This window comes from Saimiri boliviensis, chromosome 4 (genome assembly GCF_048565385.1).
Source record: "Saimiri boliviensis isolate mSaiBol1 chromosome 4, mSaiBol1.pri, whole genome shotgun sequence".
NCBI classification, from domain to species: domain Eukaryota; kingdom Metazoa; phylum Chordata; class Mammalia; order Primates; family Cebidae; genus Saimiri; species Saimiri boliviensis.
The window spans coordinates 97,931,489-97,952,893 of record NC_133452.1 but is presented as its reverse complement, the minus strand read 5'-3'; the positions used below and the strand labels follow the sequence as shown (position 1 = coordinate 97,952,893).

Genomic DNA, 21,405 nt, shown 5'->3' with positions numbered 1-21,405 from the left:
TCTCTTCCACTCACACCTCACTTAACCTGTCAGGAAATCCTGTGGGCTGCATCTTCAAAATGCACAATCAGCTACCGAATTGGACCTCTTCTTGTCACTTTCACCACCACATTGTCCAGGCTCCCACCGGCTCTCACCTGGATTTCAGTAACTACCTCCTCATTAGTCTCCTGGGTTTCCCCTTCGCTCCCTACAGGCTATTTCCCACACAGCAGTAGGGGAATCCCTTTTTTATTTTTTATTTTTTGAGATGGAATCTCACTCTATCACCCAGCCTGGAGTGCAGTGGCGTGATCTTGGCTCACTGCAACCTTTGACTCCCAGGTTCGAGCAATTCTTCTGCCTCGGCTTCCCGAGTAGCTGGGATTACAGGCATCCACCACCATGCCCAGCTGATTTTTTCTTTTCTTTTGTTTTCTTTTTTGTATTTTTAGTAGAGACAGGGTTTCACCATGTTGGCCAGGCTGGTCTCAAACACCTGACCGCGGGTTAAGCTGCCTGCCTCAGCCTCCCACAGTGCTGGGATCAGAGGTGTGAGCCACCATACCCAGCAGGGAGAGGATCCCTTTAAAAGATAAGTCAAATCAGGCCAGAATCCACTCGGAACCCTCCAGAACCACCCATCTCAGAATAAAACCAAAGAACTCACATGGCCTGAAAGATCCACATGGTCCATCCCCCTCATCTCTTTGATAGCATCTCCTCCCTATCCCCTTCCCCTCACCCCTCTGCTCTGGCTCTGGAGTCCCCTCAAGGCTCCTTAAAGCCCCCCAGGGAACTGGACATGGCTCTTTCCTCTGCCCAGAACCCTCTACCTCCAGATCCTCATCTCCTTCAGATCTGGGCTCAAACAGCCCTGTTCCTATGAAGACCCTCCCTCCCATTTTTATTAAAAATTGCAAACTGCCTCCTGCCACACTCGGTATGCCCCTCCCTGTGTAATTGTTCTCCATGGCCTTTATCACCACCTGGCTGGCTAGCTATTTTACTTATTTTATTTACTATTCTTTACCCTTACCCCAAGGGATGTAAGTTCCAGGTGGGCACAGACATGCCTGTTTTGCCCCCTGCCGTATCCCCAGCACCCAGACCGCTGCCTGGTATAGAGCAGGCACACATGAAATACATACCGAGTTAATTAATTGGTTTTAGTAGCTGTGCAGTAAAGTACACAGGAAGTAAAAGACGAGGTCCCTGCCTCGGGGAGTTTAACATCTCATTGGGAAGACAAATCACATACTCAAAAGATAAAAAAAACATAAAGAATATGTATCAGAGCCAACTGGTGGTACCAGCTGTGGGTTTTCTCCGAATTCAGGGAAGGGAGAGGTCAGCACTTGGCCAATCAGAGAAGGTGTGGGAGAAGCAGGAGCTGCTCAGAGTCTTGAATAATTCATAAAATTACCTGTAAGATATTAGTGAATCAGACTACCTGCTTGTCTCTTAGCAAAGCCCTGAAGAATAAATCTTGAAGGTGGGAGGAAGAAAGCACTGACCAGGGGTGATGGAACGACAGGGGCAGCATGGAAGTTGTGCAGCTGGAGAGAGGCTGGCGGCCGTCCCCACAGCCCCCATCTCGACCAGCACACAAGCTTGGGGGGAAGAGGAAGAAGCTGCAGAGTCCCCTTCCTCAGAGACTGCCTGTCTGACAAAAAAAACACATCCTCATTCCTGACCCCTCCACACCTCTCCTCCGAACTCCTTGTCTGGGTCACAAATGAAGGAAAGACATGCAAATTTGGGGGCCAAAGTGTTTTTCCTCACCCCTCTGGACAAGCCCACGCGGTCATTAGGTGGATGTCCATCTGTCCCTGCCCACGCTGGCACAGCTTTTGAAGCCCCGCCTCTCCAACTCAGCCCCTCCCCATCCCAGTGCCCGGCAGTCGGCAAAGCAGGGAGTGCAAACAGAAGCCACTTAGGCTCACCCCTGTAATCCCAGCACTTTGGGAGACCGAGGCAGGCGGATCACCTGAGGTCAGGAGTCGGAAACCAGCCTGACCCACATGGAGAAAAACCATCTCTACTGAAAACACAAAATTAGACGGGCGTGGTAGCACATGCCTGTAATCCCACCTACTCGGGAGGCTGAGGCAGGAGAATCGCTTGACCTGGGAGGTGGAGGTTGCAGTGAGGCAAGATCGCACCACTGCACTCCAGCCTGAGCAACAAGATCGGAACTTCATCTCAAAAAAAAAAAAAAAAAAAAAAAAAATCCAGAAGCCACTTAGAGAAGAGAGGGACTGGTCATGAGGGGAGCATGGCCTCCTGAGGGGAATTCAATTCAAACAAGATTGGGAAGGGAAGACATCCCACATGTGCAGCTGAGCAGGCGAGAATGGTCTGTGTGAGGCGCTGGAGGAGAGAAACAAGCCCTGGAGGGGGCTCTGGAAAGCAGGGAGGGTCGGTCAGGAGTGAGGACTTGCGAGGCAGGAGATGGGACATTTGGCATTTCCTCCTGCGTCCGCGAGGACCAGCAAAACAGGCATCATCTGGGAATGTTAGGCTCCATTCTGTGCCCCACAAGAACCTCCAAGGGGTGGCACCTTGCCACCTTGCCTTCCTTGTTTTATTCTCCAGCTAGTGTTTAGCGCAGCCCGCATCTGGTGTGTGTAGGCAAAGAAGGTGGCCCTGGGCAGATGTTCCCAGGGTCCCACCGTGCCCCCAAGCGGCCCTCCCCCATGTCTCCGTGCATACTCATTGGATCTGAGGGATCGAAGGAAGGTGATCTCCGGCGGGAGGGGGCGGGACGGGAGGGAGCGTCGGGTGAAGTCATTTAACACATCAGCAGAAAAGCTCTTATCAGATGAGCTGTCGGGAGACCTGGGGCCAGAGGGAGGCTCGAGGGCCGGGACACAAGTCAGGTAATTTTGATGGAGCTCCACCCGGCGAGACCGAGACCTCCTCCTCGCTACGTGGAGGGAGCGGTTCTGGGTCCGCGCGGCTCTGGAGCGCGCGGGTCTGGCTGCCCCGGCCCGGCCCCGCCCCGCCCCACGCTCTCTGGCCCCGCCCCCAGCCTGGCCCGGCCCGCGAGCTCCAGGCGTCCGGCCCCGCCCCCGCCCCCGCGGCGGAGCGAAACTAGCCGTCCCACGTGCAGCCGTCTCCCCCGCCGCGCCGCCGCCACCAAGGGAGGGCCGGCGCAGCCTCGCCCCGGCCTGCCTCCGACTGCCGGCCGCTGCCAGGACGCCGCGCCTCCGCCAGGCGCGCCCGGGGGCGGGGCGGGTGATGTGCTGCTGCGCCCGCGCTTTCCTGCTCTCCCCGGCTCCGCCGCCCGCGGAGGGCGGCCCCAGGGGACCCCTCCCCACCCGCTGGCACCGATGTCCCTGGCCTTAGTGCGCCACCTCGACTCTTCCTCATGGCGGGCACCTGTGTTTATCAAACTAGCTGGGCCGCAGGTGCCCTACTGAGTGCGCACCTAGCCCTGAAACCAGAGCCGCGCTCTCCAGGGGAAAGTGGCCGCGTCGCCTCACCCCCCTTCCCGAACGCCTCCCCACAAGGTCCCTCCGCCCACGGGCCTCGGAAAGGGCCTGTTCCCACCCTCTTCCAGCCCTCCGATCTCACCGTCCAGCCTCTACTAGGATGAAGCCCCAATCCACTCCTGCCATCTCAAGGCTGAGCTGAGGCTCCCGCGTGGCTCCCTGCCCACGTCCACCACCGGCATCGTCCCTCATGTAGAGGCCGGTGGTACCCCAGCGAAGATCACAGAAAAACTGCCCTTCTATCGCTCGAACTCTAGAGTTCATCAATTGTTTTTACATCCAGTATCTCACTGCATTCTTACCACAGTCCAGTGTGAGGCCCACAGAGTGGACCGAACCCTGGAGCCATATAGTGGCTCAGAGAATGGCACAAACACAACCCAGGTCTCCATCTACTCAACAAACCTCACTGCGAGCCTACAGTGTGCTGGGTGTGGTCCCCACCCTCCGGGATCTCCTTCAACCATTCTGAGTGCGGGGGACAGGGGCCTTGTCTACACCTGTGTGTCCCCTTCCCACCTCCATTCAGGACCAGCTCAGCTCATGACTGGCACCTGTGGGTTCAGGAGCCCAGAGGACGGTCCCTGCAGGGCGCCTTTCATCCACTGGGAGGCACAAGACTAGTCTGAACAGCAGAAGGGAGAGGAGGATTGGGTCACAAGGAAAAGGTCCTGGCTGGAGGCCAGGCAGAGCCATCCTGGGCCTTCTGGAGAGGAGCTGGTTGACAGCTTGTTCTAAGGTATGAGGAGGGCACAGTCCCTGAAATGCTCTCAGGGTCTACACTCCAAGACCTTGATTTGAGGTAGGAAAGGAAGACAGCTGCATCCCCAGACCTGGGTGGCCCCATTCCACCCAGCGTGGACTTTGGAGATCCAGGTGGGCGCCTTGGGAAAGGCAGCAGGGCGGGGCAGTGCTGTCGGGAAAGATTAGATAAGGAGGAAGGGAGCTAGGTAGAAGTGGGGCAGGTGACTACCAAGGAACCTGACTCAAAACCTGCACCTACCAGCTTGGCCACCATCAGAGCACCATGGGAGAGGGAGTCACAGACTGGGGAGATCCCCGAGGGACCCTGAACAACCCCCACTCCATCCAGCTGTGGATGAGAAAAGTGTCCCTGGGGCATGGAGGGAAAACTGACCAGCCCAGGTCACACAAGTTAATGGAACAGCAAATTCCAGATCCCAGGTCTTCTGACTCCCAGCCCTAAACACTGGTCACCACACCACAGATCCAAGCCAGCCCCAAGGAGGCCACTCCAACAGCAGGCACTGTCTGAACACTGGGTTGGTGGTGGGTGGGAGGCCTGGGGGGCCTTATCTCCAGATATCCAAAGTCACACTACTAGCAAGAGGTGAGGCAGGAATGTTAAGAGAGGAACCCAGATTCACTGGTTGGGGTTCCTGGCTCATCAGAGAAAAGAAATTAACTCCTGCATCCCTGCAAAAGCAACTACTTTCTTTGCCTCTACATATCTTTACCAAGAATCTGTGCCTGTGCCGACCGAGGGGCCAGGCAGTATATGGAATATATGGAATTTTAAAACAAGTACAGCTGCCGGGCGCGGTGGCTCAAGCCTGTAATCCCAGCACTTTGGGAGGCCGAGGCGGGTGGATCACGAGGTCGAGAGATCGAGACCATCCTGGTCAACATGGTGAAACCCCGTCTCTACTAAAAAAATACAAAAAATTAGCTGGGCATGGTGGCACGTGCCTGTAATCCCAGCTACTCAGGAGGCTGAGGCAGGAGAATTGCCTGAACCCAGGAGGCGGAGGTTGCGGTGAGCTGAGATCGCGCCATTGCACTCCAGCCTGGGTAACAAGAGCGAAACTCCGTCTCGAAAAAAAAAAAAAAAAAAAAAAAAAACAAGTACAGCTAAAGCCTTCAGAAAGCTTAAAGTCCTAGAAAGGACAATAATCTGCACACGCAGAGAACCCCAATAGTCTCTCTAGGAAGAACGGAGACAGCAAGAACAACGCAGTAGAAATAAAGGTCGGGGCCAGTGTGCCAGCCTGCCTCTGCCACAGGCCTGGGTTTCTGGCTGTAAGGGGCAGGCAGGCTCTCTGACAAGTCCTGGGGTCTCTACAGCAGTGCTGGGTGCATGGGAGAACATATCTGTAAGGACAAGGAGAAGACAGGGAGCAGGAGACCAGAGGGAAAGCTGGGAAGAGAGGAAGAAAAGATGCATCCATGGGCTGCCAGCCTGCCCTTGCCTCAAGCCCTGCCAGCCCCAAGCTTGTCTCCCACTCTCCATAACCCAGATCTGGACTCTCAGTCTTTCTCACCTGACAGAGTAACAGGCTGTAGGACCCTCGGCAGAGCAGACCCTCAGGCCTGCTCGCCCTGGCTCCAGACCTCCACAGAGCTCTCTAGGAAACAAAGCAACAAAGGCAGCCCTGACAAATCAACACAGCAAGTGAGGCAGCCTACAGCACAACCCTGCCTTGCCAGAATTCAGTGTTCATGGTGGGAAAGGAGAAGGGGGGCAGGGCGCTGTTTTAGATTCAAGGAAACTGAAGAGGCCTAAGAATCAAATGTAATTTGAGGACCTAGATAGGATCCTAATTTAAAGAAACCAATGGTCAGGCCAGGTGTAGGGCACGTTGGGAGCCAGATGTATGGCTGATTGCCCCACAGGGTCGTGGGGTGAGCCTTATGCTGTGCTGAGGTGCAGGATCCGAGAGATATAGAGACAGGACACAGAAGTACAAGGAAAATGCAGCTGGGTTTGGGGGGCCACGCCACCTATAAGCGGAGTCAGGAGAGGCTGGCTGGCGAGCGGCTGGCGAGGCGGCTGCAAGCCCCGAATGTCCAGAAGCATGAGTATTTATTGTGTATAGGTTAGGGGGTAGGGCAGTGAGTGAAATCATCTTTAAGGATAGTGATAGGGTCGTGAGCAATTAAAACATAAGGTCCACCCCCATTAGGTCACCTAGGCCAGGAGGTGGACAGTGCGTGCAGCAAGGGGCCCATTCCCACGAAGGCAAGGGCCCTGTTCCCATGAAGGCAAGAGCCATGTGCAGTAAGGGGTCCACCACCATTAGGTCACCGAGGCATGGAGGTGGGCCGTGCACAGTCAAGAGGGTGCATTGTGCGATACTTCTATCTACAGGAAACTACTTCTAAGAAGATTTATAGGAGGATGCTTTAAGCCACATAGCACTGACAGAGCCGTCAAGGTTACCGCCACCTTCTGGCAGCTTCCAATGGCTCCTATGGGAAGATGCTTTTCAAGCAGCACAGTAGCAAGAGCTGATAAAGTTCACGGTCACCAAGGTGGATGGCCGTTCTGAGGGCAGCCTTCCACAAGAACTGGAGCAAGGTCCTACAACTCCTTTATCAGGAGGAGCGGCTCTCGCCCCAAGCCTGCCATACAGCGGGTATCTTTACGATACTGAGCGCTGCCACCTGGGCCATGGATCCTTGTCCTGATATAACTGTTTTCCCTTAAATCATGCTCTGCACTGTGTCTGCTCTAGGCATTCCTCCGATTATAAGCTGCTTATTCCTTAATTCATGCTCTGTACTGTGTCCACTCTAGGCATTCCTCCGATTATGAACTAAGATATAATTGTAGGTATATATGTAGAGAAATATTCTTTAGGCACTCATACTATCAACTATTATATGATTATATATAGAGGATTATATAAAGGGATTCTTCAAGCCCTATTTCTATAAACTAGTATATGATTATGTAAAGGATATATAAAAGGAAATAGTTGAGTAGTAACACTATAAAGTGAGATATTCCTCAAGCCCTAACTGTGCAAGGGTTCTGCTTAGCTCTCATTCCTCGGTGCCTATATGGGAGGTTACCCACAGCCAGGCAGGGGTTGGGAGGTGTGGGTGGATCACCTGACGTCAGGAGTTCAAGACCAGCCTGGCCCAACATAGTGAAACCTCGTCTCTACTAAAAATACAAAAATTAGTCAGGTATGGTGGCTGGCATCTATAATCCCAGCTACTCGGAAGGCTGCGAATCACTTGAACCCAGGAGGCAGAGGTTGCAGTGAGCTGAGGTCACGCCATTGCCCTACAGCCTGGGCGACAAGAGGGAATCTCCATCTCAAAAAAAAAAAGAAAGAAAGAAAGAAAGAAAAAAGAAACCGTGGCGGGGCGCGGAGGCTCATGCCTGTAATCCCAGCACTTTGGGAGGCCGAGGCATCTGGATCATGAGGTCAGGAGATGGAGACCATCTTGGCTAACACGGTGAAACCCCGTCTCTACTAAAAATACAAATAATTAGCCAGGCGTGGTGGTGTGCACCTGTAGTCCCAGCTACTCAGGAGGCTGAGGCAGGAGAATTGCTTGAGCCCAAGAGGCGGAGGTTGTGATGAGCCAAGATCACACCATTGCACTCCAGCCTGGGCAACAAGAGCAAAACTCCATCTCAAAAAAAGAAAAGAAAGAAACCAATGGTCAGTCAAACACAGACTAAGGCCAGGCACAACCCAGCACTTTGAAAGGCCAAGGCAGGAGGATCGCTTGAGTCCAGGAGTTCGAGGTTACAGTGAACTCCGATCATACTACTGAGGACAATGGGCACATCTGACTATGGATTGGGTCCTGAATGCCATTAGAAAACTATTAATTGGTGTGATCACAGCACTGTAGTTACACAGGGATGTATAATAAAATACTTAGAGGTGAAAAAGATGCAATGTATGTAATTATTCGTAAAATACCTCAGCAAAAAATACACAGCAGTATGACCACTGTAAACAATTATTAAATCTAGGTGGTAGGCAAATCAGTGTTCTAAAAGGTTCTCTCTACTTTTTCTGAAGTATATTTACGCCTCAGGCTGTGATAGCATTCATAAAGGCCAGAGCCACCCAATGTAAGTGATCTGTAAAGTCTACCCACTGCCATCATCATCTTTGAGTCACAGACTTAATTCTCCCTCCCATTACCTATATCACCCCCATTCATCTATTTCTAGACTTCTACTGGAGAAGAGGGCTCTCCTGCACCATGCAGGAAGGGGTGATGGCTGGCTGGCTGGCTGAATGATGGGGAGAGTAATTTGCTAACCAAATATGCACAGGTGTCTGCCTCAAGCACCTGCAGCTGCTCCTGGACTGAGATTTGTGTTCACTGCCCCTTCTGGCTCTGTCCACCTGCTGGCCAAAAAAAACATACCACTCTGATCATTTTACTCCCTCACTGAAGCCTCTCCAATGAGTCTCTCCTGCCTGTCTCCCCAAGTGGAAATCCCTCAGTAATGGAGCTCCACCCAGTTCCATCCCCAGCCCACACCCTGGACTCACTGTGTTGTGAACGCCCAGCCTCATTTCTGCACCCACAATTCTCTCCTAGTCACTGGTCTGAAAGGCGCTGCAACCCCCTCTCCTCAGGCCCCTGCTTCATGGCCCCAAGCTCTCTAAGCCAGGGTCCTGACTGCAGGGAATTGTGACTGCAGGTACGAATGCTGGGTGCCACTGGCACCTTTCGTATGACCAGCCTGAGGTACCCAGGGGTTCAGAGCTCACATTCAGAGGCCTGTGATGAACTTAGTGGAGATCTGGGTTCTGCTTTCCTCCTTCCCCCACCGCAGATTTCCTCCCCTCCACTCATACAGCCCCCACTCCCAGAGAGGGGTGCCCCAGCTGCACACGGGGTGAAGTTTAGAGAGCAGGGCTGGGGGTGGACATGCAGGGACTCCAGGCATGTGTGCAGAGGTCACTGAAACCCAGAAACCTCCCTGCAAGCAGAAAGCAGAAAGCTGGTGTGGCCCCACCCTAAAACGCAGCATGTGTCCCCACCCCCAACCCAAGCCACCACCCCAATGGACCAAGCCAGGGAGAGGATGTGGGGTCAGGAATGTAGGGCAGGGCAGAGTGTGAGCAAGTGGCTCCAGCAGGATTCTTTCAGGCCGGCAGGATTCAGGGCGAGGAGCTGGATGCAGCTGGAGACCCTGGAGTCCCAAGGTGGACGTGTGGCCCTGATTCTAGGCTGAGCCAACCCCCACACCACCCTCTCTCCACTTCATCCCTTCTCCAGCACATCCTTGCCCTGCCAGGGAAGTGCCTGGTACCTCTGCAACCTAACCTCAAGGGCAGAGGCTGATCTTACTCTCCACACGCTAGTGCAACATTTACACATCACATGAATCAGGTTTGACCCTCTGTGGCACAAGTTCTGTTCCTATACCTCTCCACCACCACAGAAACACAAAACATTAGAGAGCCTAAGAGGTAAAGGTCTACCTTATCTTTGGTCTCCATTTCTGGAAACTTATTACCTGAGAGGATACCTGTAACTAGACAAGTGTTCAGGCATGTATGGACTAGGAGGTTCAGGACAAATGGTTCATAACAGCAAAAATTGACCAACAGCCTGAATGCTGAACACTAGAGTTGCTTAAGTAAATTAAGGTAGCCAGGCGCAGTGGCTCACTCCTGTAATCCCAGCACTTTGGGAGGCCGAGGTGGGCGGATAACAAGATCAGGAGATCGAGACCATCCTGGTTAACACAGTGAAATCCCGTCTCACCCGGAAAAACTTAGCCGGGTTTGGTGGCACAAGCCTGTAGTCCCAGCTACTCAGGAGGCTGAGGCAGGAGAGTTGCTTGAGCCCAGGAGGTGGAGGTTGCAATGAGCTGAGATTGTGCCACTGCATTCCAGCCTGGGCAACAGAGCAAGATTCTGCCTCAAAAAAAAAAAAAAAAAAAAAAAAAAGTTGTTTAGGGCCAGGCGCAGTGGCTATAATCCCAGCACTTTGGGTGGGAGGATCACAAGATCAGGAGTTCAAGACCAGCCAGGCCAACATGGTAAAACCCTATCTCTACTAAAAATACAAAAATTAGCCAGGTGTGGTGATGGGCACCTGGAGCCCCACCTACTCAGGATGCTGAGGCAGAAAAATCACTTGAACCTGAGGGGCGGAGGTTGCAGTGAGCCGAGATGGCTCCACTGCACTCGAGCCTGGGTGACAGAGTGAGACTCCACCTCAAAAAAAAAAAAAAAGGCTAGAAGGTCGTAGAGAATGTTAATGTAAGTCACAGTTAATGTAAGTCACTTAGAGAATGTTAATGTAAGTTACAGACTTTTTTTCTTTTTTTTTAGTTTTTCACATTTTCTCCATGGAATGTATATTTTTTTAATCTGAAAAAATATATATATATTTTCAAAACATGAGTTGCATGGATTAGGCTGAGACCAAGACTCTGCCTTGGGGTACAGTAGTCTAACATCTCCTTCCAGTGAAATAATAGCTAAATGAAAGCCAAGGCAGGTCTGAAATCCACCCAGGGAATGCGGTCCGCATAGGAGGGGCAGTCTCACATTCCTGGAATTACATGTGTCTAACAGACTTAAGGCTCAAAGGGCCTCACTGCACAGAATGGAACAAGCTGGACATGTGCCTTGATTACCACTGATTCCCCAGTGCCTAAAACAGTGCCTTGCCTAGCACATGGTAGATGCTTAATAAATGTTTGTTGAATGGCATTATAAAGTCTGATAAGGACAAAGAGATGGGCCTTCTGGGCTGAGGGGCAGGTAGACCCAGCAGGCAGGCTTTCCTCACAGACTGTCAGCCCAGGAGGGCCCTCAGATAGGAATCCAGGCCCCAGGTACTCATTAAAATCACCTGGAGAGCTTTTTTAAAATCCAACACCCAGGCCGGGCATGGTGCCTCACACCTGTAATCCCAACACTTTGGGAGGCTGAGGTGGGAAGATCATGAGGTAGGTAGATCAAGACCAGCCTGACCAACATGGTGAAAACCTGTCTTTACTAAAAATACAAAAAAATTAGCCCTACGTTGGGGCACGAATGTGTAATCCCACCTACTTGGAAGGCTGAGGCAGGAGGATCGCTTGAACCTGGGAGGCGGAGGTTGCAGTGAGCTAAGATCGCACCACTGCATTTCAGCCTGGGTGACAGAGATTCCACCTCAAAAAAAAAGAAAAAAAAAATCCAACAACCAGACCCCAGCCTTAAAGATGGTGATTCAATTGGTTGGGCATGAGAATTGGGAGCTGGATTTTTTTTTTTTTTTTTTTTTTTTAATCCCTGGGAGATTCTCAGGTAAAGCCAGAGCACAAACACCCAGCAACACCCAGTAACAGCCAGACACGGTGACTCATGCCTGTAATCCCAGCACTTCGGGAGGCTGAGGAGGGAGGATCACTTGAGCCCAAGAGTCTGACATTAGCTTGGGCAGCAAGGGGAGACCCTGTCTCTACAAAAAATACAAAAACTAGCAGGCGTGGTAATACATGCCTGTAGTCCCAGCTACTGAGGGGAACTGAGGTAGAAGAATTGCTTGAGCCTGAGAGGTGAAGGCTGCATGAGCCCAGATCGCACTACTGCATTCCAGCCCCGGGGGACAAAGGCCCTATCTCAAACAAAACAAAACGCAAACCATCCAGCAAGTTGTTGATGGAACACAAGACTGACACTGTTCCTGAGAGCCATGCCCCGAGGTTTCCGATGCAGGGATCATGCGCCTGGAAACCCGGGCTTTCTCTATATTCACCCCCATACTTCTTGGGTCCTGACCTCCAGGGAAGCAGGTCAGGCTGGCAGGTGGACAGGGAACCCCATGGGTAAGAGGCAGGGTCCCTTCTGATCCTACCCACTATGATCACCCAGCCCCTGGTGATCCAGGTCCAGAGGTCCTGAGAGCTCCAAATGAGGCACCAAAGCCCAGCCATGGGTGGGAAGAGGCATTTTGACAAGTGCCGAAAGCTCAGCTCCAAGACCCAGTTCACCTGGACTCCCCCAGTCTACTCTCTGCGGGTCTGGAGCCACTCCTCTGGGTACTCAAAAGAGATCTTCAACAGGTGCAGTGACTCACACCTATAATCCTAGCACTTTGGGAGGCCGAGGTGGGCAGATCACCTGAGGTCAGAAGTTCCAGACCAGCCTGACCGACATGGAGAAGTCCCATCTCTACTAAAAATACAAAATCAGCCAAGCGTGGTGGCACATGCCTGTAATCTCAGCTACACAGGAGGCTGAGGCAGGAGAATCACTTGAACCTGAGAGGCAGAGGTTGCAGTGAGCTGAGATCACGCCATTGCACTCCAGCCTGGGTAACAAGAGTGAAACTTCGTCTCAAAAAAAAAAAAAAAAAAAGATTTTCAAGAGATGACATGAGATCCTGACGGGTCCATCCTGTGGTGTACCCAAGGCCAGTTCTTCCTCGCCACTGGCCTGAAGCCACATTAAATTCTCCACTTTTTGTTTTGTTGGCCGTAATCAGCTACTCCAGCCCTGGCCTCTGCTGCTCCCCCTGGGGTGAGGGCTAAGTCAGTGGCATTGACCTCACTCTCATGCCAAGAACAGGCGTGGGGCTGCTTTCCCTTGCTGGCCGGCAGTCTCACCGCTCCTGAGTCCACTCCCTGAACCCCTCTTGTCCTTCCGACCCACAATTAATGTACAATCTTTACCAGGACTTCTAATTCTCCAGGAGGCTCTGATTGGCTTCCTCCACTTTGCACTGAAGAGCTCTGGCTCTGAAGGCTGCCCCTGCCCTCCTCCCCAACCAATGCCCTCTTCCCATCTCCCAGGTGACCTGGCCCATCTGCCCACCAAGGCCACCCCTGCCTTCAACAAATGCATTTTATCGAGCCCTTACTGGGTACCTCCTGGAACCCACACAGTGGGCACTGGGTTAGCCCCGGAATTCAGTCAAATCAGCCTCGGGGTTCACAGACATGGGCACCAACAGCCTTGGGAAAGGCACAGGGGACCGGAGTTGAGAAAGGAGGCACCAGTCCCCTGGGGATCTTAATAAAATGCAGATTTTCATTCAGTAGGACTGGGCACAGGGGTCTGATATTCTGCATTTCTGACAAGCTTCCTTGTAACACTGAAGTTGCTGGACTAATTATTTACAGCACTTACAAATCATTCCTTCTTTGACTCTTAAGTTCCAAGGAAGCAGGAAGCACAGCTCCTTTAATCACCACCAAATCCCCAGCACCCAGTACAGTGCCTGTGGACCTGCTAAATGTATGAATGGTGTTAATCCTGGCAAGGTGCCCAGCATTAGATGGGCCTACAGGGAAGCCTCCAATGTGAGGGACACCAGAGAGTGGTTTGTCCAAAGCAGTTCAAAAGCACAGAGGACAAAGGGTTAATTCAGCCCTGCAGGTAGGGGAAGCTGGATCTCTCAAAAGAGGCCACTTTGCACTAGGCGTTAGTGGGTGGGACAGATTTACCCAGGTGGAGACTGGCTAAAGGGCAGGAACGACACAAGAGCAAAGGTAAAGAGACTCAGAGCGCAGGACAGGTTGCAGTCATGTGGTGCACCCGGAGCTCCAGGTGTGTGGGGAAAAAGCCCCAGAAAATTATGATGCAGTAGGCCGGGCACGGTGGCTCACGCCCATAATGCCAGCACTTTGGGAGGCCGAGGCGGGCAGATTACAAGATCAAGAGATCTAGGCCATCCTGGCCAACATCATGAAACCCCGTCTCTACTAAAAATACAAAAGTTACCTGGGCCTGGTGGTGCATGCCTATAGTCCCAGCTACTCGGGAGGATGAAGCAGGAGAATCGCTTGAACCCAGGAGGCGGAGGTTACAGTGAGCTGAGATCATGCCACTGCACTCCAACCTGGTGATAGAGCGAGACTCCATCTCAAAAAAAAAGAAAGAAAAAGAAAATTATGATGCAGACCTGCACAGGCCGATGCTAGAAAGCCATGCTAGGAGGGTGGATGCCTGCTGGTGGAAAATCAGATGTTGGAGGTGTTTGCAGAGGAAGAGAGCACCCTGTCATAGAAGAGCGCTCTAGAGGTCGCCTGGACCTGCCCCAAGATCAAGGTGGGTGGAGGAAGCAGTTCCTGGGGCGGGAAGGGCCGAGGTGGAAGGAAGTTACAGAGGCAACAGAGGGAATCCTTGGGAGTGAGGCCTGCACAAGAGCAGGGGAAGCAGCAGTAAGATGTCTTCCCTGATGTTATTAAATCTCACAGGTGCTAGGCAGGGCGCGGTGTTTCACGCCTGTAATCCAAGCACTTTGGAAGGCTGAAGCGGGCGGATTGCTTGAGCTCAGGAGTTGGAAACCAGCCTGGGCAACATGGTGAAACCCTGTCTCTACCAAAGAATACAAAAATTAGCCAGGTGTGCCTGTAGTCCCAGCTCGTTCTGGGGGCGCTTAGGCAGGATTGCTTGAACCCTGGAGGTCGAGGCTGCAGTAAGTCGAGATCGCATCACTGCACTCTAGCCTGGATGACAAAGTGAGACTCTGTCTAAAAAAAAAACCTTACAGGTGCTTAAAAACCACAGTGTGTTCAGCCCTGGGCCAGGCACTCAGCAACAGAGGTGGTCATTTCCCAAAAGTCCTTGGTGCTCTTCACTAGGAGGGGACTTCCCCAATAGTTCCCTATGACCCTCCCGACCCCCACATCCTCTGCCCCTTCCCTCAGATTTATCAGAGGTGTTTACTCAGTACCTACTATGTGCAGGCCCTGGCCTCAAGGCAGCCAGAGACTAGTCACTGCTCTCTGGAGGAGGCCTGCACAGATGCTGTCCCAGATGTTGCTCCACCCCCATCCTTTAGGGAGCTGGGAACAAGCCAGATCTAGTGGAAGGGGGGACAAGTAGCCAGGGATTCCACGTGTGAAAGAGAGGTCACCAGGAGGGACGTGGATGGTTCTGGGAGAAGGGGACCAGGGCACGCTGGAATGCTGGGTGAGAACTGCCTGCCGGCAGAGTCAGCCCTCCAATCCCACAATCCATTCCCTTTCCAGCAAGACCAAAGCTAAACTCCCAGCAATGCTGGAGAAGACCGGTGACCCCGCACCTCCTAGGCGTGGGGTGAGATGGGCCCTGTCCAGAGCCAGTCCTGAGCTGAGGGTACCAGGTTGTCCTCCAAATCCCCCGGAAGCACCACCAGGCTGGCTGGTCCCACTGAGTGGGTCAGCAGAGGAGGGAGGTGTCCCCTAGAGGGAAGCTATGTGTGGTTGGGAGGATGAGACAATTTAACCTAGACTCCCAGACTGCAAACAGGACAAAGGTAGCAGGCTCTGCTCTGGGCCTTGGCTGGAGAAACCACACTACACTCCCAATCACTCAGCTGCTCCTCTGAAGATAAACCCATCTTCTCTGTCTTATTTCTCTCCTGCCCCATCCCTGCTACAGGCCTGGCCCTCTCCAGGGACATGAATTGATTCCCTGTTTATCCAGCCCAGACCCTGGGAGGTGGTGGCCAGAATTAATTAATGTTTGTGAAGTGCTGGAGAGAAGCTAGAACCAGGGACCCAAGGGCGCCAGATGACCGGCGCAGGAAATTAAACGGGACAGGCGGGGAGAAGGGGCAGCTGGCCAGGACCTGGAAGCCTGGAAGGGGAGGGCTAAGACACTCCTACTGCAGCTGGGAAGCACAGAGAGAGAGCTGTGAGGAGAAGGTGCGAACCCTCAAAGGCATCACAGAGGATTTCGGGCTCCAGGCAGAGCCTGCCCACCTCCCACAGCTCCGCCCTGGCCTCAGAGCTGGGCACGTCCAGACCCGGCTGCCCTTCTCCAACTCAGCCTCCAGCCACCCACCTGCCCCGTGGACCACCTGCAAAGGAAGTCTCGGCCCCTCTGCCCCCTCCAAAGGCTTGCACAGGAGGGTAGAGGCTGCGCCGTTGGGAGCGCCTCCTGCCAACTCCAGTAGGGTGCCCTAGTCCTACCTGAGCAAACACTTCACTTCCTTTCTCTAAAAGAAGGAGGCGAGGCGTTCCCCGCTCCTTGAGGCTGGGGGGACTTCCAGGCCCTCTGTCGGAGGGTGGCGGCAGGACGCACGCAGCTGGCACCAAGGCCCACGGCGCCCCCTCTTTGCCCGCGCCCCTGTCGAGAGCTAGACTTACCCCAAAGTGCTGATGAAGCCATTGACGGAGCCCTCGGCGTACAGGGAGACGATGTCCCCGATGTGGAGAAAGCTGGACATTTCACTCATGGCTGCGGCCCTCCGTGGGCGTGGGGGGCGCCCAGGGGCGCGTGGCCAAGCTCAGTGCGGAGGACTGAGACGTCCGGGGGTCGGGGAGGGGCGCGCCCCCACCTCGGAGCCCGACGCTCGGGGCGGCCGGGGCGAGCTGGTGGCCACGGGAGCCAGGAGGCGGCGCGGCGCGGCCCGGGGTCCGGGTGAGGAGGTGCCCACGTCTGGGCGCGTCCGCCGCCCGCCCGCCCGGCCCGGCCCGCGCGTACCTGCAGCGTAGAGGGAGCAGGAAGTCTGGGGCCGCCAGATACATGCAAATCCCGCCTGGGAGGCGGGGAGGCCACACCCCGCCCCCTGCCCCCCCTCCAACCGTCCGCCCGCCGGCACCCATGTGCACCGGCCCGCCTCCCGGCGCCCAGCGCTCCTCGCTGGTCCGGGTCCCGGCCTCCCGGACGCCAAATGCGCCGCCAGCTCTCCTGGTCCCCGAAGGCGTCCTGTACCGCACTGGGGAGCCCTGGGTCCAGCGGGCTCGCGGAACTGCCATACCTGGGAGGCCCAGGCGTAGTGGGGAGCTCTCCGCCCTCTGGGTTCCCGGAGTCCAAGGCTCCCGCGGGCGCTATCCCGGAGCGGAGCGCGGAGGACGCGCCCTGGAGCGCCCTGGCCGCGGCCGCCCTGCGGCCACCGCGCGGTCCCCGAGCCCAGCTGAGAGCATGGTAGCGCCCAGAAGCGCGCTCATCCCTTTGCAGCGCAAATTCGGGATTCATTTTTCTCAACGTGAAAAAAGCCTTTTCATTGCACAATAGAAAGTGCTCGGGCTTGGAGGGGAAATGAAGCAATGGGGTGGGTTTTGTTTTGTTTTGTTTTTTTCCTCCGCATTCCTGTGTACAAAGAGATCCAACTTCCGAATCAGTTCAGCCGCTCCCTCTCCAGGAGTTGGCTCCAAAACTCTTGGCTCCTTCCGTCTTTCCTTTCAAAACACACACACACACACACACACACACACACACACAAAGTTACCTTCGCTAGTTGATAGCGCACCCAAGCGCTAAGGATGCCAAGTCTGGGTGCCGGCCCTCTGGGAGTGACCCGCTGCGGCGGCGCCGCCAGGCTCTGGCTCCCGAAGTCCTGCCCTCAAATTCGCGTCCGCAGCTCGCTTACTTTCTGTTCTGTTTCCCGGTGCTTGGGTGTTTGCTTTCTAGTCCTTTATTTGAACTTCTAGGATAGGGTGCCCACATTGCCACCCCCATTCGATCACATTCTCTCCCTTCAGACCCCCCTACCCCCACTTCCTGAGTTGTGGGGGGGCGTTTGTCCCTGGAAGAAAGGGAGGAGGGGACTCGGTGACTGAAGCAGGAAGAAGAGAGGCTAGGGGAGGGGTGGAGACAGCTAAGAGCAAAGAGACAGCTGCTGACCCTGGGAGGAGAAGAGCCCCAGGCAGTGGCGGGGTTGGAGGGGGGGTTCCCTTTTTTATTTTTCTTTCGAGGACCCCCCAGGAACCTGGGAGGGAAGGACACTTCCAGGATCGCCGAGTCCCGTATTTTACAGTTTTGTTTTGTTTTTCACCAGGGCAAACAGTAACAAGTTTTACAGCAGACCAGTCCCCACCTTCATCTATATATAAGCAAAATAATAGTTTCGCCAAACAATACTTACTCTTATGACCTTTGATGCCCGCTGATATTTTCTATTCTATTTGAGTTGTGTTGGTGTTGTTGCTTTAATGCTGATTGTAACCCACTGAATTGCTTTTTTTTTAAATGTTCCAAACGGGTTGCAAACTGCAGTTTGAAAAACCTCATCCAGTCCATTGTGCCAAAAAGAGATGACCAAAGCCCAGAGAAGGAGCACCACCCATCAAGAGCACACAGCAGGCTCCTGGCAACTGGAGGCAGAAGCTAACCAAGCCTCTGATTTTTAGCCCGGTGTTCTCCTACCACCCCACACCAACTGAGCCAGAGCGTGGATCACTGGAACCTCACTGAGAAGGGTCAGCCCCTGGGACAGTTTCACCTGCTCCCAGAAGTCATGCCTCCTGTATCTTCCCCAAAACTTAGAAGGAAAAAATATGCATTCGTTCCGTAAGCATTTATTGAAGGCCTGTTATGTCAGGCCTCTGCTGGGCATCAGGCTTTGATCAAGCTGTCAGCCTGGGCCCAATTGCGTTTTTCCCTCCCCAGACGGTGAGGAGGAAGAGGGACAAGTTGACAACTTGTCTCCTCCCCGGACATCCATATAGATGGTTCCATAACTCAGATGAGGTGTGGTAGCCGGGAATGGAGGTCACTCCACTTCGGTCCTCTCTGGACTAAAGCACATGGCCTTGGTTCTCCCCACCCCTCCCCAGCCTAGGAGTACTTGGAACTTCTATCTCTCCACCAACCAGGAGGTCTCCAAGGTGAGGGCTGTAGGCCCCCGTCATCTGCTTTTGCCAAATCAGCTCCACTGTAAGCTCTTTTATATACCTGGGTTCTGAGTTAGAATTTGTTGGCCGGGCGCGGTGGCTCAAGCCTGTAATCCCAGCACTTTGGGAGGCCGAGGCGGGTGGATCACGAGGTCAAGAGATCGAGACCATCCTGGTCAACATGGTGAAACCCCGTCTCTACTAAAAATACAAAAAATTAGCTGGGCATGGTGGCGCGTGCCTGTAATCCCAGCTACTCAGGAGGCTGAGGCAGGAGAATTGCCTGAACCCAGGAGGCGGAGGTTGCGGTGAGCCGAGATCGCGCCATTGCACTCCAGCCTGGGTAACAAGAGCGAAACTCCGTCTCAAAAAAAAAAAAAAAAAAAAAGAATTTGTTTCAAGAAAAGTTGTTGGTTAAAAAACAACAACAGAAACCAAAGTTTAAGAAACAGATGGTGGCCAAGTGTGGTGGCTTTCCAGCTGGCCAACAGAGCAAGATTTCGTCTCAAAAAAAAAAAAAAAAAAAAAAAAAAAAGAAACATGTTGCAGGGCATGGTGGCTCATGCCTGTAACCCCAGCACTTTGTGAGGCTGAGGTGGGCAGATCACCTGAGGTCAGGAGTTTGAGACCAGCCTGACCAACATGGAGAAACGCCGTCTCTACTAAAAATACAAAATTAGCCGGTCATGGTGGCGCATGCCTGTAATCCCAGTTACTCGGGAGGTTGAGGCAGGAGAATCGCTTGAACCTGGGAGGCTACGTTGCAGTGAGCCGAGATCTTGCCGTTGCACTCCAGCCTAGGCAACAGAGTGAGACTTCATCTCAAAAAAAAAAAAAAAAAGAAACAGATGGTACAGCTGCAGTGAGTTCACTCCCCTGCTCTCTACGTAAAGCCTTCCTGTGCCTCCTCACTGCCCACAGAACAGTCTACAGACCCGAACCCCGCACACCAGACCCTCAAGCCTTGCTGTCCTCCCACCCTCTGCAGACACCACCATTGCTCCTCAAGGAGGATCCATGCTGTGGACTGACCAAGAAAGAATGCAGGCTCTGACTCTTACAGCCTGGTTAGAGTCCCCACCCTGCCACTTTCTAGAAGACATTCTCTCAGCCTGTGTCCTCATCTGTTAAATGGGTAAAGTGCCATCCCAACATCTGAGAGAAGCGTGAGCCGTCAGCACAGCATCCCAGGCAGGAGTGAGAGTATGTCCCTTCTCATTTCCCCGGGACCTCATCCACTCATACGCCTGTGCCTGGGCTCCTGTGGCTTCCTCTAGCACTTCCCCTTTTCAGTTTCCCAAGATCAGAATAAAGTCTTCTTCCCTAAGTTACTGGAGCACCAATCTTTTAAGTACTATTATGACACTTTTTAAGAAGTAATAGATAAAAATACAGTGAGTGTGCTGTACCTTTCCTCCAACTTTGCCAAATCTTTGTATTTTGCCAAATTTGGTTTCTTTTTTTTTTTTTTGGAGACGGAGTTTCGCTCTTGTTACCCAGGCTGGAGTGCAATGGCGCGATCTCGGCTCACTGCAACCTCCGCCTCCTGGGTTCAGGCAATTCTCCTGCCTCAACCTCCTGAGTAGCTGGGATTACAGGCACGTGCCACCATGCCCAGCTAATTTTTTGTATTTTTAGTAGAGATGGGGTTTCACCATGTTGACCAGGATGGTCTCGATCTCTTGACCTCGTGATCCACCCACCTCGGCCTCCCAAAGTGCTGGGATTACAGGCTTGAGCCACTGCACCCGGCTAAATTTTAATTCTTTAAAAAAAAAAAAAAAAAAGCTTGAAAAGCCCTGCACTAGAGTAAAAACTTAGAAAGTACCATTGCTGGATTACTTCCTAGGAGTTGCCAAATTATTCTCCAATTTGGATTATTTATTATTTTTTTTTTCTGAGTTGCAGTCTCACCCTGTAGCTCAGGCTGGAGTGCAGTGGTACAATCTCGGCTCACTGCAACCTTCACCTCCCAGGTTCAAGCCATTCTCCTACCTCAGCCTCCCAAGTAGCTGGGACTACAGGTGCTTGCCACCACGCCCAACTAATTTTTTGTTGTTGTTGTTGAGACAGGGTTTCACCATGTTAGCCAAGATGGTCTCCATCTCCTGAGCTCATGATCCAACTACCTCAGCCTCCTAAAGTGCTGGGATTACAGGCGTGAGCCACCGAGCCCAGCCTTCGATATTCTAATTTACTCTCTTACCAGCTACATAGGAATGTGCCCACTGAACCATACCCTAAACCAACACAGAATTTTTAACATGAGATTTCCTTACAGGCCAGGCGCTGTGGTTCACGCCCGTAATCACAGCACTTTGGGAGGCTGAGGCGGGCGGATCATGAGGTCAAGAGATTGAGATCATTCTGGCCAATATGGTAAAACCCTGTCTCTACTAAAAATACAAAAAAATTAGCTGGGCGTGGTGGCTCGTGCCTGCAGTCCCAGCTACTTGGGAGGCTGAGGCAGGAGAATTGCTTGAACCCGGGAGGCGGAGGTTGCAGTGAACCAAGGTCGCGCCACTGCACTCCAGCCCCTGGCACCTGGTGACAGAGTGAGACTTTGTCTCAAAAAAAAAAAAAAAAAAAAAGGCCGGGCGCGGTGGCTCAAGCCTATAATCCCAGCACTTTGGGAGGCCGAGGCGGGTGGATCAC

At 53.2% G+C, this 21,405-nt stretch overlaps 1 protein-coding gene across 2 annotated transcripts in view; it reads right to left on the bottom strand.

The window, feature by feature from the left end:
- The window catches only part of ITPR3 (inositol 1,4,5-trisphosphate receptor type 3), a 78,721-nt gene extending 62,076 nt beyond the window's left edge, over positions 1-16,645 (bottom strand). Inside the window, exon 1 of one of the 2 annotated variants that reach the window (XM_003923153.3) lies at positions 16,282-16,645. In XM_003923153.3, the coding sequence (XP_003923202.1) occupies positions 16,282-16,370 (89 nt within the window). In that variant the 5' untranslated portion in view covers positions 16,371-16,645. Of the gene's footprint in view, positions 1-5,758; positions 5,782-16,281 lie in introns of those variants that run through there. The other variant, XM_074397915.1, reaches the window with a different exon arrangement.
- Positions 16,646-21,405: the final 4,760 nt, after the last annotated feature.